The 18,214-nt window shown below is 41.1% G+C and overlaps 1 protein-coding gene across 4 annotated transcripts in view; it reads right to left on the bottom strand.

Annotated features, from left to right (window-relative positions):
- The window catches only part of AFF3 (ALF transcription elongation factor 3), a 580,285-nt gene that overhangs the window by 205,539 nt on the left and 356,532 nt on the right, over positions 1 to 18,214 (bottom strand). For all 4 annotated transcript variants that reach the window (XM_077958872.1, XM_077958871.1, XM_077958869.1 and 1 more), the window contains 2 exons: positions 13,230 to 13,310; positions 2,987 to 3,023 (listed from right to left, as the gene is read on the bottom strand). In XM_077958872.1, coding sequence (XP_077814998.1) covers positions 2,987 to 3,023; positions 13,230 to 13,310 — 118 coding nt within the window. The remainder of the gene's footprint in view (positions 1 to 2,986; positions 3,024 to 13,229; positions 13,311 to 18,214) is intronic.

The following is an 18,214-nucleotide window of genomic DNA, read 5'->3' on the forward strand; positions in this document are numbered from 1 at the left end:
TGGGGGGTTTTTGAGAAAAAAAATAACCCTGAAAGCTCTGTGTGGGAATCCGTGAGGATGGGGCTGGAGGGGTAATGGTTGAAGGATGGCCAGGTGTTCCCATCACTGCAAACAATTCGCACTTGTTCTCTCTTGGGGGTCAGTGGAGATGTGGTCTTTCCTGGGGCTCCCGGGGGCTGTTCCCACCACCACTAAAGCTTGTTCCTGTTTGATTCTTCCTTTGCTGTGTGACGACCTTCCCTGTTCAGGAGTATTTTTCAGTAGGGTCTTATTACTTTTGTCTTTCCAGAAACACAACTAAATTTCTGGTTTGCTGATGGCCCTTCTTCCCGGTTTCGGTGCTATTTTGGATTTATTTCCATTTCTACAGCTTCACAGCTATCAGGTGGGGATTCTGAAGGGAGGGGAAGAAGTGCTCAGGTGCAGTCTCTCAACTGAACAAGACGTTCTCATAATTTTTAAAAATGTAGACAAATCATCCATGTTAATATTCAAGTATCTCAAGGCTTAACTAGATTCCATTTTATAATATCAAGTTCAATTGATCAGTAAATCAATGAACGATCTACCTTTTAAAAGATTTGTATTGAAAGTCATTTTCTGTTTATACAATCTTTCCTTTAGTTTCTACAATACAGTCTTTCTCACTTCAAAGAGAATAAAAGCACTGGCCTAAAATAATGAGTGAGTAATCAATCCACACAGATATTCTGTTTCTGGTTTCTCTGAAGTTCAATATTTCTTTATTTCCTACACGTTCACTGGAATCATGATTCCAAACCAAATACAAAAACAGCATGGGAAATGGTGGTGGGGTCAGTTCTCTTAAAGTTTCAAATGTGCTGTAAATTGCAGACAATTCTCAGACTTTTAACAGGAATATTATTTTTGTGTATATGTGCTGGGGTTTTGGAGAAAGATTTATTTAAAAATGAAAAAAGGCCAGGTGTGGTAGCTCACACCTATAATCTCAGCACTTTGGGAGGCCAAGGCAAGAGGACCACTTGAGGCCAGAAGTTCAAGACCAGCCTGTGCAACATAGTGAAAAGCTGTCTCTAAGAAAAATTTTAAAAAGTGGTATGTGCCTGTAGTCCTGGCTACTTAGGAAGCTAAGGTGGGAGGATTGCTTGAGCCCAGGAATTCAAGGTTATAGTGGGCTATAATTGTGCCACTGTACTCTAGCCTGGCAACAGAGCAAGACCTTGTCTCAAGAAAAAGAAATTAAAAAAAAACCCTTATTCCTAGAAAAGAAAAAACTAATCAAAAACTTTTCCTGGACAATGAAATGCCAGAGGGTTTTATATCACACAGGGATAGTACCACATCATGTCCCATAGAAGAAGGGTCCATTTTTATATAATCTAAATTGCAGTGACTATTACGCATGCCATAAAAATATGCCAGATGCACACAGAAATCACAGCAGATAGTCCTCGGACAAGAATTCAATCTCATGGTGAAGTGATGGCAGCAGCTTTCCGGGAATCAACATAGTGGGATGAAAAGTTTGTGTCTTTGGGGCAGAGAGCTCTGAATTCAAATTCTAGCTGTCATTTTTTTTTAGCGCAGTGTCTAAGAAATGACTGGTTTTTAGCCTCAGAATCTAATTTTCTTCATGTGTAAAATTGAGATCCTAATGCCTCGCTCATGCAGCTATCGTGACGATTAAGTGAAATACCGTAAGTCAGGACGCTAGCACAGAACAGACACTCAGCAGGAATTTCTTTTGCTGTTCTGTCAAAAGTGCCAAGCTGGCAGAAGGTACATGTATTCATCTATGGGATCTTCCATTTACTCTGAACGTTTAAATTCAATGGTGAGACACAGTGAGGAAAGCAAGGACAACTCTTCAAGACATTCTAGTCTGTGGTATGCGATGCTGACGCCTGTATACCACCACATGGACTTAACCAGGATTTCTTCTGATCTCTTTTCTTAGAATTAGATTCATCATTTTCTTCAGATTTCATGTCTTTTGGCATTTTGCCTCATCGCTGATGCCTGTGCCCACAGCAAATCCCAACGGTGGGTTGGATAATTAAGAGGTATTGCCTCCACACTACTATGCCATCACCCCCTCCACCGGCCTTTCTCTAGCTGTGCATGAAAATTCTGCTGCTTCCCAGTGCATTTGCCTGAACATCTTTTTTTTCTCCAGCCCATTTGTCTCACAGACGCCCAGTGGTTGAGTCTCAGTTCCACAGAGAGATCTGCAGCTCAGAGGATGTTCGGTCTTCAAATGCAGCTTCGTAATTGGCAAGGGGTGCTCCCAGCTTGCTGGCTGGTCGTGAAACTAACAAAGCCCAGTCTTTGTGAGTGTGCTTTTAGGACACAGGGTCACTTATGCATTTTTAATGCTCAAGACAACGTTAATACCAATTAGTAGTGCCAAAGAAGAGAATTAAAACACACCTTCATGGAATGATAACATCCTCTCTTTGACCAAAAAGCCCATGTGTTTTATTAGCCACCAATTCAGTAAGGAAACTGCTTCTTAGATAGTTGAGTCTGTCTATTTCTGGAAGAGGAAACACTACACATACCCAGCTGGTTGTGACTTTTCTTCATGGATTCTAAGGTCATTTGTCTGAAGGTCTACTGATTGGTTTTCTTTGCCCACTCATTTTCCTTTAGTTCAGACAACCAATTATGTGCCTTTTAAGTTTTTTTCTCCCTCCACATATACTAGGAACAGCCAAAATAAAGCACGATATTCCCTTCTCTTGGGATGGCTTTGGAATTCACTGTTTTCTGTTTTGGCCCTCCTTTCCTTGAATATGTGCACTCAAGGTCATCTTGAGTGACCTTTAATGATAAATCTTATCATTCATTCGGGCAGCACTTGAACAAATGGCCCCTTTCCCCAGTTTTTTAGTGCATTTCTTTGAAACCTACCATCCACTGCGTGCTCATCTTCCCGCCCCCTCTGCCCTCTGCCCCTGCCCCCTGCCCCCCATATGAAACTCCAGAGTGAAGTCTTTCTTACTTGGATTATTGTGTCCAGAGGATACAAGCTGAGAGTCCTGAAAGAACAAGAAACATCAATTAATTTTCTTATTGTGACTTTCAAAACCCAGGTTAACCACGAGATCATGTTTAAAACCGGTCATTCAGAACTGATTCATCGCTCTCAATCTCTATCAGCTACTTCAGTGAGAAACATGGACACGAAGGTGGACATGTACATGTTAAGCAGTTCTGGGAATACACTTCACAGTCATTTTTCTTTTGTATTAATGACTTTCTGTTTATTGAGGTGAAGTTCATGTAACATAAAATTAACCATTCTAAAGTGAACAATTCAGTGGCATTTGGTACATTCATAAGGTTGTGCAACCACTACCTCTATCTAGTTACAAAATATTTCCATCACTCTGAAGTAAAATCCGTTACCCATTAGGCAGGGTCTCCCCATACCCCTGCCCCCTAACCCCCTGTGCCCCAGCCCCTCACAACCACCAATTTCCATCTGTCTCTTGGATTTATCTATTCTGGATATTTCATATAAATGGACTCATGCAATACGTGGCCTTTGTGATTGACTTCGTTTACTTAACATAACGTTTCTGAGGTTCATCCACCCTGTAGCATATATCAGTACTTCCTTCTTTTTTATGGCTGAATAATATTGCATTGCATGGATATACAACAATGTGTTTATCCATTCATCTGTTAATAGGTATTTGGGCTGTTTCTACCTTTTGGATATTGTAAATAGCACTGCCATGAATACGCAGGTATGTACACTAGTTCGAATCCATGTTTTCAATCCTTTTTGTATATACTTAGGAGCAGAATTTCTGGGTTATATAATAACTCTATGTTAAACTTTTTAAGGAACTGCCAAGCGATTTTCCACAGCAGTGAAACCATTTTGCAATCCAACAATGTTTGAGGGTTCCAATGTATCTACATCCTTGCCAATGCTTGTTGTTTTCCATTAAAAAATTATAGCTATCCTTGTGTGTATGAAGTGGTATCTCAACATAGTTTTGATTTGTATTTCCCTAATAACTAATGATGCCGAGCATCTTTTCATGTGTTTGTTGGTCATTTGCACATCTTTGGAGAAATATCTATTCAAATCCTTTGCCATTTTTTAATTGGTTTGTCTTTCTGTTGCTGAGTTGAATGAGTTCTTGATATAGTTTGGATACGAGACTGTTACCAGATTTATGATTTGCAGTATTTTCTCCCATCCTGTCAATTATCTTTTCATTTTATCAATAATGTTCTTTGATGCATAAAAGTTCTAAATTTTCTAAATTTAAAATTCTAAAAATTTTCAATAAAGTTTAATTTACCTAATTTTTCCTTTGTTGCTCATGCTTTTGGTGTCATAGCTAAGATCCATTGCCAAATCCAAGGTCACGAAGATTTAAACCTACATTTTCCTTCCCGATACTTATGGTTTGGGTTCTTATACTCATGCCACTGACCTATTATCATATTGACTTTTAATCTAACTTTTCTTTGAATGAACCCTTCCTTCTACCCATTTCCTGTAGATGGGTTTGACAATCATGCCACCAGTAACACTCTATTAAACAGCAACTGCTGTCAATCTCACAATGGTGAATAAAAAGATTAGTATGGTATCTACTTATCTGCAGTGGAATAAAGCCAGTACTACACAGTATTTTAAGTTTAGCTATTGCTCAGGTTGAATTTGATTTTACTTGCATTAAAACAAACTATTAAAATCTGTTTTGAGGATTTACATCCTCTTTCTTTGCAAAATTCTCATTTAATAGAAAATAAACCACACACCATATGTTCTTATAAGTGGGAGTTAAGCTATGGGTATGCAAAGGCACACAGTGTGATATGATGAACTATGGAGGTTCAGAAGTGGGAGGATAGGAGTGGGACATGGGATAAAAACTACATACTGGGTACAATGTACACTACTTGGGTGATGGGTACACTAAACTCTCAGACTTCACTGCTATACAATTTACCCATGTAACCAAAAACCACTTGTACCTCAAAAGCTATTAAAATTAATAAAACTTTAAAATATGAAAGACTTATAAAAGAATGAGTGAAGAGGAATGTAAAAAAAAAAAAAAAGTAGCAGGACATAAAATCCAGAAAAACTCCTTTAAAATTCCAGCACATGGAACAAAAATCCATTGAAATTGAATGAACTTCTATTACATGGCTTAACGTATTTTACCAGAATTTTGTTCCATGAGTATAGGTTGTTATGGGGTAAGGGGTGTCATTTGATGTGACTTGCGTTATACTCAAATCCAAGTACTAATGTCTGCTTTAAAAAGAAATTCTACTGAAACGGTATAAAATGAGCCAGTCTGGTGGGCAGAGGCTGGGTAGGAAAATGGAGACGGGAAGGGATTCCCACTCTATTAAACAGCCTGAGTCATATGCAGATGCCCAATAAACCTCTTTCAATTATGGTAATAATGAACTATTCATCTGAAGAAAAAGAACAAGCTCAACTCTCACCCTGAGATTCAGTTTTTGGAAATTATTATATGAAGATGAAATATCGTTCCTGAAATGGACTAAAATATCATCTGTAAGGATGATGTTGGCCTATTTTGGATAGATGCTGTCACTGAGAAGACATCCACAATTAAATCCTCCACGTAGATTGGTACGTTTTCCTTCTCTTCAAGGGAATTTAAGAGTTTATATCTGGACATGAGTTAGTTTTAGCTTTGGCATGTGAAAAATACTGTGAGTCCCATTTAGTTAACTCCTCTGTGCTGTCTGTAGATCTGGGCCATTTGGAGGCATCCATACTAGCGAGGGGAATTACTCACACACCATCAAACGGACAAGAATGGTAATTGACATAGTTTCCAGCATTAAGTTCATTTAAAAAAAAAAAAGAAAAAAAAGAACAGAATTTTTTCCAAGACCGTTAACACAAAATAGAATTATTTTATTTATTTATCGATTTATTTATTTAGAAATGGAGTTTTGCTCTTGTTGCCCAAGCTGGAGTGCAATGGCGTGATCTCAGTTCATGCAGCCTCCGCCTCCCAGGTTCAAGCAATTCTCTTGCCTCAGCCTCCCGCGTAGCTGGGATTACAGGCGCCCGCCACCAGGCCCTGCTAATTTTTTGAATTTTTAGGAGAGATGGGGTTTTGCCATGTCGGCCAGGCGGGTCTCGAACTCTTGGCCTCAGGTGATCCACCTGCCTTGGCCTCCCAAAGTACTGGGATTACAGGCATGAGCCACTGCACCCGGCATATTTTATTTATTTTTTAGAGACAGGGCCTCGTTCTGTTACCCAGTTTGGAGGGAAGTGGCACGATCATGGCTCACTGCAGCCTCAAACTCCTAGGCTCAAGCGATCCTCCTGCCTTCGTAGCTGGTACTACAGGCACGCGCCACCATGCCCAGCTAAAATTTTTAATTTCTTGGTGTGTCCTAAAACCCACAGGATGATTGTTGATCACCGACTCTTCAGCAAAGAACCAGAGATGAGCTTATAGATGACCTGAATTAGGATGACAAACCGTAAGATCATGTATCTCATAGATAGTAAACTTTAAATTCTAACTAAAACACCTGTGTAATTAATAACCGTTATTATTTCTGTTTTGTGCGATAGGGAGTGAAGAGAGACTTCAAAACGGTGGAAGTAACTGCTATAAAAAAAATCTCTGTGGAAGTCTTCTGCAGGAGAGGCGAGAATAAAATCAAAAGACTTTGTCCCTAATATATACTCTCACGTTGCCTGCTGATGTTTTCTTGGTGGTACACTGAAACAACTGTGAATGCAAAAGTAATGGCTATAACCTCAGTGTTCTAAACGGTGCCATTCTGTGGGTACAAACGTCATATCAGCATTCTTACCGGCATTTGGCCAGCCTGCTTGTGGAGGGGTCAGCTACCTTACCAGGCCACTCCTACCTTTTAGGTCCTCTTATCAGACACCCTGATAAGGTGTCTGCTGGCAAACCTCGGGTCCTGGGGCTGCTGCTTTTGAAGGAGGACTGTTCTTCCCAGCCAGCTACAGAACCCCAGGGGGCCCCACAGGCTATGCAGATCCTTCATTCTTCATGGAGCCAGAGCAAGGCTGGGTCCAGAACAGAGGGAGAGCAAAGCTCCTTTCTCCAAAGGGACCACACACTGAAGTTCTTTCCATTTTTGTGTCTCCTGCCACCCCATTCAGAGACCCACATATGTGCAGCTTCTGTCTCACCCGCCTTCTCTCCCTTTGCAAATGTCTTCTGTAGGTAGGTGCCTGGGGAGGTCCAGCCCCATCTGTGCATTGGTATTGTCTTTCTCTGGGAGCACTCGACTAGGCCTGCAGGATTCTCTACTAAGCTTTTTAAGGGTTACAGAAGTGAGTCCAGCAAGTTAGGAGTGGAGGTGACATGTGTACAAATCATTAGAACCCAGGGCTGAAACTGATGTGGTGACTGCCACTCCCAGTACTTCCAGCTGTGTACCCTGTTCCGATCCCCTCCCCCTCGAATGCTCATCCTGCTGCCTTCTGTTTCCTGCCTGGCAAACTTCATTCTTCCTTCGAGGTGCTGCACAGGTAAACTCAAGGGTTACCCTGTGCTTTGAAATCTTCTTGACTCTAATGTTTTTGCTACACTGCGTCACACTTCCGTTACAGTAATTATTTTTTCAACAATGACTTTTGTTTTAAAGAAGTATGTGACATAACACAAACTGCACATATTTAAAGTATACAATTGGATAACAAGTCTCATACGAGGAAGGCTACCTTTATTACTTTCTTGACCCGAGGATGGCTCTGTAACACCTATTCATTGAAGAAAATTTAGCAGAACAGGAAAGTATAAAAAGGTTGCCTGTCATCCCGTATCAGGACATTTTCAAGGTTAATCTGCTGCTTTTGATTTTGTTAGCGTTGCTCAACAGATGTGTGTCATTCTGGGGGTCAAGTGCATAGAGGGAAAGCTACTCCCGATACCTAGAAGAATATCTACAGATGGGAATTAATTTTTCTCCATCATTAAATCCTAAAGTCCCAAAACCAAAACTTTTTTTGGTACATGGGAATCCTAAAATCCTTTAAATGTGGTATTTAGCTGCGAAGTTTATACAAATCATCTTGCTGAAGGCAGAAATAACCAGGTATCCTGGTATCTGAGAAAACCCTTCAATGAAATACTAAGATAAATATCATATTTCATTAAATGTAACATGCCATCCAAATCGTATGAGGCTGCGTTATCTCATGTACTACCAACTGCTGCCAATTAATTGGAAGATGTCATCGACTATAAAACAAATCCTGATTTTAGGGATCTTAAAACGTAAACAAAAAAAAATGCACCTTAGGTCAATGAAATACAGAAGTTCTTTAGCCATGTTTCTGATGCAGGACAGTCTGTTGTGACGGCATTACTTAAAAATGGCTTTTTGAAACCACTTGGGAATGGCTCCACCCCTCATACCTCTCTTACCCTATCAGTCCATCGCTGGAACTACAAAAGGCAAGAAATGGAAATATATCTCCTTATATTTCCAGAACCCCATGGAAAGCTAATTATGGTAGGAAAAATTACCATCTGATTTCGCTGGGTCTGCCTTCACACTCACTCTTAACTTGATAAAGCTCAAACAGTTGAAATAATTTGTTTTACAATTAATTTAAATGCTTATTTTGAGGTAATGCTAAACATGGAGTTTTAGTGCACAGAATTTTGTGGTAGTTTTTGAAGCACACTAGCAACCCAAAGAAGGAGATGCATAACAAACTTTCCAACTTCAAAGTACTCTCCCTTCACACTTGCTGGCTTTCATTCTCATTGTGATAGGTGAAGAGAAAGGTAACAGGAGTCTCAATTCTGTAAAGATGCTAGAATTCTTCTGTATAATGCTTTAAAAATCAATCAGCAAAAACAGTTTCAGGGCCAGGCACGGTGGCTCACGTCTGTAATCCCAGCACTTTGGGAGGCTGAGGCAGGCGGATCACTTGAGGTTAGAAGTTTGAGACCAGCCTGGCCAACATGGTGAAATCCCGTCTCTATTAAAAATACAAAAATTAGTTGGGCGTGGTTGTGGGTGCCTGTAATCCCAGCTACTAGGGAGGCTGAGGCATGAGAATTGCTTGAATCTGGGAGGCGGAGGTTGCAGTGAGCCAAGATCACACCACTGCACTTCAGCCTGGGCGACAGAGGCTGTCTCAAAAAAAAAAAAAAACTGTCTCAAAAAAAAAAAAAGAAAAAAATGAAGTTTCAGGCCATGTCTGAACCTACCAGATACAGCATCCATGGCCACGTGAATGCTTGAAAAATGGCCTTAGCTTTGGACATCCACTTTCTTGAGGGTGGTAAATGCCCTACAATTTTGATTTCTTTATTTGCATTTCAAAATGTATGAGATTGCTGCAGAAATGAAAGGAAAAAAGCAAAGCAAATACATTTTCTTCTCTCTTGGTTGAAATACCCGATAATGGCAGCCAATTTAAAGGAGTCATGGATTCTTTTCTTTACCAAATTCAATTACTTTTGAGATTTGAAGAACGAGGCAGAAATGCCTGGTGGTGTTTGTCTAGGGTATTGCGACTCCAAATTAAGTCCTCAGAGGATAGAAAATAGCCAAGTTCATTATCAATTGACTTTATTATATATGATATCCTTCAATACCCAGACAAAATGAGGAAATTCTAGGAAGTATTCAGCTAACTAATTTAGTGGTACTGGGAACTCAGAACCCACAGTTAAATCGATTTAACCCACAGTTAAATCAGAACCCACACATAAATCTTATTAAGATTGCCCCCTCAATAATTCTATTGTTTATTAGTCATTTCGGAGATTCTGCACCTCAAATTCCAAAAACAGTTTCAGCTCCTACACACTAGAAATGGTGAACATCTCAAAGGTTAACTGTGTCATTCATGAACTGCAAGGGCCAGCTGTCAGAATATAAAATTTGGCGAGATCCAGGTTCAAAGAGGTGTACTCTGTGTGAAAATTAGTAACACTCTTGGTTATAGGCAGAATAATGCCACCCCCAAAGATGTCTGTGCTCTAAGTCCCAGAACCTGTGAGGATGTTACCTCCCATGGAAAAAGAGACTTTGCAAATGTGATTAATGATTTGGAGATGGGAGATCATCGGGGCAGGGCCAATGTAATCACAAGGGTCTTTATAAGGGAAAGAAGGAGGCGGGAGAGTCCGAGAAGGAGACGTGAGAAGGGGAAGAGGTAAGTGGAGGTCACACTGATGTGAACCATGAGCCACGGACAGGGGGAGCCTCTAGACACTGGGAACAGCAAGAAAATAAATCCTTCCCTGGTGCCTGCAGTATGATTGCAGCTCTGCTGACACCTTGATTTTAGCTCAGTGACACAGATTTCAGACTTCTGACCACCAGAAGTATAAGATAATGAGTGTTGTCTGAAGTCACTAAGTTTGTGGCAATTTGTTATAATAGAAATAGGAAACTCACGTAGTCTTGTTTCATTTGTACAAGATAAATTATCAGTATTCATAGTGAACTTTTTGAAAAAAGGCATTACTAAAATCTGCAATGTTCCTACACTTTGTAAAATCACTTGTTCTTTTTCTTGGACAAGGCAAAAACATCTAGAGATGAAACAGCTCCATGTAAATCCTATAGTGGTCCTAAATAAGACACTTTTCTTTTCATTTAAATTTGAACTTCTGTGCTCTACCTGATAGATAATAATGTATTTTTGAGTGAAAAATAAAACACTTCTTATTTTCATTATTATTATTTTTTTTGACACGTAGTTTCGCTCTTGTTGCCCAGGTTGGAGTGCAGTGGCAGGATCTCAGCTCGCTGCAACCTCCACCTCCCAGGTTCAAGCGATCCTCCCACCTCAGGCTCTTGAGTAGCTGGGATTGTAAGTGTGAACCACCACACCTGGCTGATTTTTGTATTTTTGGTAGAGACAGGGTTTCACCATGTTGGCCAGGCTGGTCTCGAACACTGACCTCAGGTGATCCGCCCATCTCCCAGAGTGCTGGGATTACAGGCATGAGCTGCGCCCAGCCTATTTTCTGTCTTTAAAATACAAAATTTTAACTATAGTCATGTTTCTGTGCATGAGGATCTCCAGAACTTATTTATCTTGCATAAATGACACTTTGTATCTTTGACTAACACTCCCATTGTCCCCTCCCCAGCCCCTAGCAACCGCCATTCTCCTCACTGCTTCTGTGTTGATTTTAGATTCTACATATAGGTAATGACATATAGTATTCGGCTTTCTGTGTCTGGCTTAGTTCACGCAGTACAATGCCTATGCTATGTGTGTGTGTACACATACGTGTGTATATGAATAATATATGATGTATCAGAAATGTGACTATAGTTAACCATGAGGGTAGATCTTTAGAAATTTGCTAGGAGGTAATGTTCTCATCACCATAAAAAGAAAAGAAAAAATGGTAACTATGTGAGGTTACTGATATATTAATTAGCTTGATTGTGGTGATTACTTCACAATATCAAAACATCAAGTTGTTTACCTTAAATATATACATTTTTTGGTCAATTATAGCTCAATTGAGCTAAAAAATGAAATTTTTGTACTAATGGTTTAAAGTCTCAATATGACCTCAGAAATCAGTACTTGCACTTAAGTATCTACATGAAACAAAACAGAACAAACTGGTACAGTATGTTTGGAAAAGTCACAACCAACTATGCTTTTGTATGTGCCCAATTAGATAAAAAGTTGTACTTATACCATGATACCTACACATAACAAAAATGTCCATGATTCTATTTTGAGTCGGAATTATTTTGGCTAGATTATGTACAAAGATTGTAAGCACTGTGCATTTTATTCTAAGGATGGCAGGATGCCACTGGAAGTACATACTGAATAAACTGTTCAGCTAAATTCCCTTGTACTGAATGAAAGGGCTAGAAGCCTGGGAACTTCATTTTGTATGGCAAATTCATACAAAATATTTTGTTGCTGTTTTGAAGAATGAAGAAAATCTCTATATATTCACTTGAAAAGATCTTCAAATACATTTTATTGTAAGAAAAATCAACTCTTAGAATGGAATTTATCTTTGTGATAACAGCAATGAACAATTCTTTCAATAATTCACCTTAGAAAGCGGTGATATTGATATTTATTTATTTTTTTGTTTGTTTGTTTTTGAAACACAGTCTCCATCTGTTGCCCAAGCTGGAGTGCAGTGGCACAATCTCAGCTCACTGCAAGCTCCACCTTTCAGGTTCAAGTGATTCTCCTGCCTCAGCCTCTCGAGTAGCTGCGATTACAGGCATGTACCACCATGCCTGGCTAATTTTGTATTTTTAGTAGACATAGGGTTTCACCATGTTGGCCAGGCTAGTCTTGAACTCCTGACCTCAACTGAGCCACCTGCTTTGGCCTCCCAAAGTGCTGGGATTATAGGAATGAGCCAGCATGCCCAACCAGAAAGCTGTGATATTGATATTGATATTGATAATGATACATATTGTTGAAAAAAATCAACTTTTGGAAAAAGTACTTTTAGTACCATACAACTTAGGAATTGGAAAAATTGCACATGTATATATGTGCCTATAATGCACAGGGAAAATGACTGAAATGGCACATAAACTCTTGATAGTAATCTCTGGGTAGGGAAATAATCTCTGGCTTGGAGTGCCAGGGATGTTGAGATTTTGGTCTCTTCCCATTTGTATAATTTGATCCTTTATAATAAATATGTAGTATGTGTCAGTTATTCAAATCAAAGAAAGTCTATTACACTCATGATTACAGTCATTTATTCTGTGGCCAATTTTTTGGTGTGCTTTTCCTGAGAAAATACAGATATCTTTTTTTAAGTCCTAGAAAATATCTTAAGCTTTAAAAAAGATATTCAGGGAAATTAAATACCACATGTCTTCAACACTAAGACACTGATTTTAAAATACATCATTAATTTAATAACAGCTTTTCAGAAAAATCCAGGACATACAATTTTATACATCACATTGAATGTTTAAAATGATTATAAGATGCATTTCAACTTCACAAATGTTTTTTAGATAAAATGATAATTACAATAGTATCACATTTTGCAGAGAAGTGTAGGTAAGTAAGATTGGAGGCTTGATTCTCCCCCTTTCATAAATGATTACAGATGTGCTTGCAAATTGTTAAGAATCAGATTCACGTGCCTCTGGCAGGAATACTTACAGAAGAAAAGACAATCACAGGTAAACCCACTGCCCACTAGAAATGCCTGCATGAGTAAAGCATATTCCTCCTGAGGGGTGCAAGATCTCACCTTATTTGGAAATGGAAATTTGGTTGGTTCCACTTTGCCAGGTGCTTGAATAGCAGAAAGTGGTGGAAGCCAGGTCATCTCCTAAAGCATGGGAGAAAAAACAAACAATATTATGATATAGACAGTATCCAAAATCAGCGATATGTAAAGCGGCTGTACAAGCGGGCCTTCATAAGGCAGGGAAGGGGTAAGAAATGTACAAAGGCTGAAAGAATAAATAAAAAAAAGATGTGAAATCCACTTTTATGATTTCATTTCCTAATTTTACCAATTCTTGATTCCTTGGCTCTCCCCATGCTCCCTTTGTGCCTTAAAAAGGCTTGCAAGGCTGTCCTATTTTCACTTCATTTAAAGCGCTGAGTAAAGGGACAATCTAGTAGCAAAAGTTCTATGGAAAATGCCACATGAAGGGGACTTGGACTTGATCCCACAAAATTCACAGGGTGTCTCCAAAGGAATGCATAAGGTACTTTTAACTTTATGGATCTTTATTAGAGGAGTTATTTATACAATTAGAAATAAAGTATCAGTTCTCAATCAGGCCCACACATCACTGTGGTCTTCAGAAAAATGTCATTCACAGAGAGGGAAGAAACCAATCACGCCTATGAAATACAGAGAGAGAATGGTGTCATGTCTTACAACACGGTAGTAAGAACACAACATGAGCTTAACATGGAATAATTTCTCGTACACTTTTTCACACATTTTCTCTAAGCCTTGGGAGAGGGAAAGAAGGGCTGTTTTATTCACTTCCAGTATTCACCTTCAGTTTCATCTCCAGAAAAGAGCTCCAATCAATAAATGACTACAGAATTATATTGATTTCTGATGACCAGGACGCCAACTTGGCGTTTACGAATTGGATCTGAACCTTATTATTTTTTTTTTTTTGAGATGGAGTCTCACTCTGTCACCCAAGCTGGAGTGCAGTGGTGCGATCTGGCTCACTGCAACCTCCGCCTCCCAGGTTCAAGTGATTCTCCTGCCTCAGCCTCCTGTGTAGCTGGGATTACAGGTGCCTACCACTATGCCTGGCTAATTTTTGTATTTTCAGTAGAGACAATGTTTCACCATGTTGGCCAGGCTGGTCTCGAACTCCCGACCTCGGGCGATCAGCCCACCTCGGGCTCCCAAAGTGCTGGGTATACAGACATAAGCCACTGGGCCCGACAGAACCCTATTTCTTGATTTGCCTGCACTTCCAAACCTAAGCAAGCACAGAAGCAGTGGTCGATCCATTTTCAGAAAAGTGCGAAGTTCTCTCTCTTGAGGTGAGGACATTTCCTTACCTCCCTTTGGCGGGTGGGTGTTGAAAAGGGATCCTGTCAGGCTTTCGGAACGAAAGAGCTCTTGGGAACGGTCGTGCGCCTTCTTTTCTCGGGTCATTCACCTCCCCCAGCACCTCAGATAATGCAGAACCCACACAGGAAGCCGTGGGAGGGCGAGTGTGTTCAAAGCCATGCGGGAAGGATTTACTGACCCGATATCTTCTCTCCCACACCACGACACGTGACACAGGCAGTAGGTGGGTCAGGCACATACGCATTCCAGGTGTCCCTTCTCCATTCTGCCATTACCAACGCTCCCCCAGGAAAGCAAAGGCAGATCCAGTGACCCTTTAAAACGTCCCTCTCTCCTCCCATCTCTGCCCTGCTGGTGCCTTGGTCTCCCTTTGAGGAGGCTGAGAAGCAGGACTGTCAAGTTTGTGTCCACCGTGGCATATTTGTCCATAGAGTCAAGGAACTATTCGTCATTCTCAGAGTTGGGCCACCTCGTCTAGGACCTGGTGAATTCTTACCCAGAGTGTCGCTACCCAATTAAGAAAGCCATAAAGACACAAGTGGATTTTCTACATCTCGGCTCTCCCATAGGGCCATCTCTCCTCTATAAGGTTTCTGATTTTCTTCTTCCATTTTCAATACTGGAGAGGATACGTGTTTTGGCTATAAGTGGCCTCAAAGCTTTTGTAGAGAAATTACTCATCAATTACAAACTATTAAACCAATCGTCCTTTTCCTCTTCTGTAGACTGTCTGATGTGTTCCTGAGTCCATCCCACTGCTAATCAGCCACTCCATAGCTGCCTTTGCAATCACTCTTTTGCTTACACAGTTTACACCGTTAAGATCCTCAGGGGCCAACATTGCAAAGTACAAACTAATTACTCATGATTAAACATCAGACTTAACACATACCACCCCGGTATGTCTATGTTAACTTTGCATACAGGCACCCTCTGTGTATCAGAATGCCTCACATTTGTGCAATTTGTCTCCGACTGTAGCTAAAATCCAAAAAGATAAACTATTGTTTCAGTGTGTTCTCCAGCAACTCAGGAATAAAAAAAATGAAAAGTCCATAAAAAAAAAAATGAGTAACAGTACTTTCAAAAGAACACTTCCTAGACCAACAGCTTCTTACAACTGACACTTTCAGGTTCAAATCTGTTTAATACACTGTTTATCCAAGAGTGGAAGAGCAGACAAACTTTGAGATACCATTGAGCTGTGATTCTTTTATTTTTTTCAGACGGAGTCTCGCTCTGTCGCCCAGGCTGGAGTGCAGTGGCGCGATCTCAGCTCACTGCAAGCTCCGCCTCCCGGGTTCACGCCATTCTCCTGCCTCAGCCTCCCGAGTAGCTGGGACTACAGGCGCCGCCACACCCGGCTAATTTTTTTGTATTTTTAGTAGAGACAGGGTTTCACCGTGTTTGCCAAGATGGTCTTGATCTCCTGACCTCGTGATCTGCCCACCTCGGCCTCCCAAAGTGCTGGGATTACAGGCGTGAGCCACCGCGCCTGGCTGAGCTGTGATTCTTTAGGGCAGAAACCGTCCTCCTGATCTTTGTATCTTAATTGCGGTCCATCCCTGAGCACCCACTCGTTCCCTGCATGAACATTTCCTGAAAACTCACCCTTGGCAGGTACTATCACCATGTCTTATGTACACAAAGTGCTCAGTTCAGCATCTACTGAATTTGAAAGTGAGGGTGTCGATTCTGGCTGTGTCTATCATCAGTCTTTCTTCTCTAATTCCAGCTATGCTTGTAATCAATCTTTCCATTTCTTTCTTTCTTCCTTCCCTCCAACTCACCTGTTCATCCATCCAGTAACCACCCAACCTCAAAAGCAATTTCCACAGAAGGCAGATGACACATTCTCTTAGCTTGCTGACCTCATGCAAATACCCCTTCTCCTTTGAAGCTCTCGCCAGGTGGTTTTGGACCCTCACTAAAGACGCACTAAAGATGAGCTGCATGTTTCTCTGTCCACTCCACCCTTTTAAATCAGACTAATGGCTCCCTCCAAAATTGCCTCCTGCCCTCCCTGCCTTCATGATAGCTTCCTATTGTTTTTTTTTGTTTTGTTTTGAGATGGAGTTTTGCTCTTGTTGTCCAGGCTGGAGTGCAATGGTGTGATCTTGGCTCACCGCAACCTCCACCTCCCGGTTCAAGCAATTCTCCTGACTCAGCCTCCCGAGTAGCTGGGATGACAGGCATGCATCACCACACCTGGCTAATTTTGTATTTTTAGTAGAGACAGGGTTTCTCCATGTTGGTCAGGCTGGTCTCGAACTCCTGACCTCAGGTGATCCGCCCGCCTCAGACCCCCAAAGTGCTGGGATTACAGGCGTGAGCCACTACACCCGGCCCCTATTGGTTTTTAAAGGCAACTGGGCAATCCTGTGGGTACCCCCAAGCATTTCACTTCACCTTCTCGACATGTTCTTCTTTTGAGTCCATCTCTGCTTCCCTCAAATTTTTGGCTTCACAACCCTGACTTTAACTCTGACCTTTGAACTTTGTCTTGAAGATTCGGAATCTTGGCTTTTCCTAGTCGACTCTGAGCCAGCTCATTCCAGGGAATCTCCAAGCCCTGTTTCTCATCAGGTAAAAATTGGCATATTAAATTGCTCTTGAAATTTAACATCCAACACCAGCCATCTCGCAAACATCTTAGCTGGCTTCTCCTACACAAGGGGAGAATCACTGGTAGGTCCATATACATCTGGATCAAGCCCTCATGTCTCCAATTCTGGATCAAGCTCCCATTCTGGCTTCTCTGATTCTGTGATTGGGCTCCTTAGGAAAAGGTAACGGTGCACAATGGTGGGATACAGAAGTAGGACACTGACCTCTCTAAACTTGAGCCCTCCTTTCCTTCTCCTTTGAGGCTCTCACCAGGTGGTTCTGGATCCTCACTAAAGATGAGCTGCATCTTTCTTTGTCCATTCCACCCCTTTAAATCAGCCTAATGGCTCCCTCCAAAATCACCTCCTGCCCTACCCACCTTCCTATCTTTCTACTGGTTTTTAAAGGCAATTGCGCAATCTGGTGGTGGCTTGGGCCATGTGGCTTGGGCAGTCCTTGCATTCATTCCTAGTCCGTTCCTTTTTCTGAGTTCCTCGGACACTCTTTCCACATGGGTGATTTTTCTTGAGCCTCACTTTGATCCCTGCTTTCTCACAACAGGTGACCTTGCCTCCTATGGCACTGAATAAACAAAGGCTCTTAAGTGTAAATGCTTCCCAAGGACAGACCTGTGGGCATTCATGCCTGACCCTGTTCCCTTCCCTCTGGTCTGATTGGAAGAGACATGAGTTCCAAGCTGATGCCTGCCTGCGCCCTCTGTCTGTCTGTTCCTCTGTCCTTGGGGATCTAGTTCCATCAGTATCCCACTGGTACTGCTTTAACGTCAATTTTTCCTTCTCCACTGGCTTCTTCCCCTAAGACTGACAAATGATCTCAGGCCACAGCCCTTCCTGACCCTGTATTCCTTCCCCAGCTGCTCTTCATTTCTCTATTTTTCTTGATAGCTAACATTCTCAAAGAAGTCTTTATACTTGCTGTTTTGATATCCTCATCTACGATTTCTATTTTTGACTTAAGACTTTTTGTTGCAGATTATACACATAGGAGTCCATATAATATTGTGCATGTGTGTGTGTAAGCTTAAGATTAATGAAACGAATACCTGTGAACTC

The sequence above is a fragment of the Macaca mulatta genome, chromosome 13 (assembly GCF_049350105.2).
Source record: "Macaca mulatta isolate MMU2019108-1 chromosome 13, T2T-MMU8v2.0, whole genome shotgun sequence".
Classification (NCBI taxonomy): domain Eukaryota; kingdom Metazoa; phylum Chordata; class Mammalia; order Primates; family Cercopithecidae; genus Macaca; species Macaca mulatta.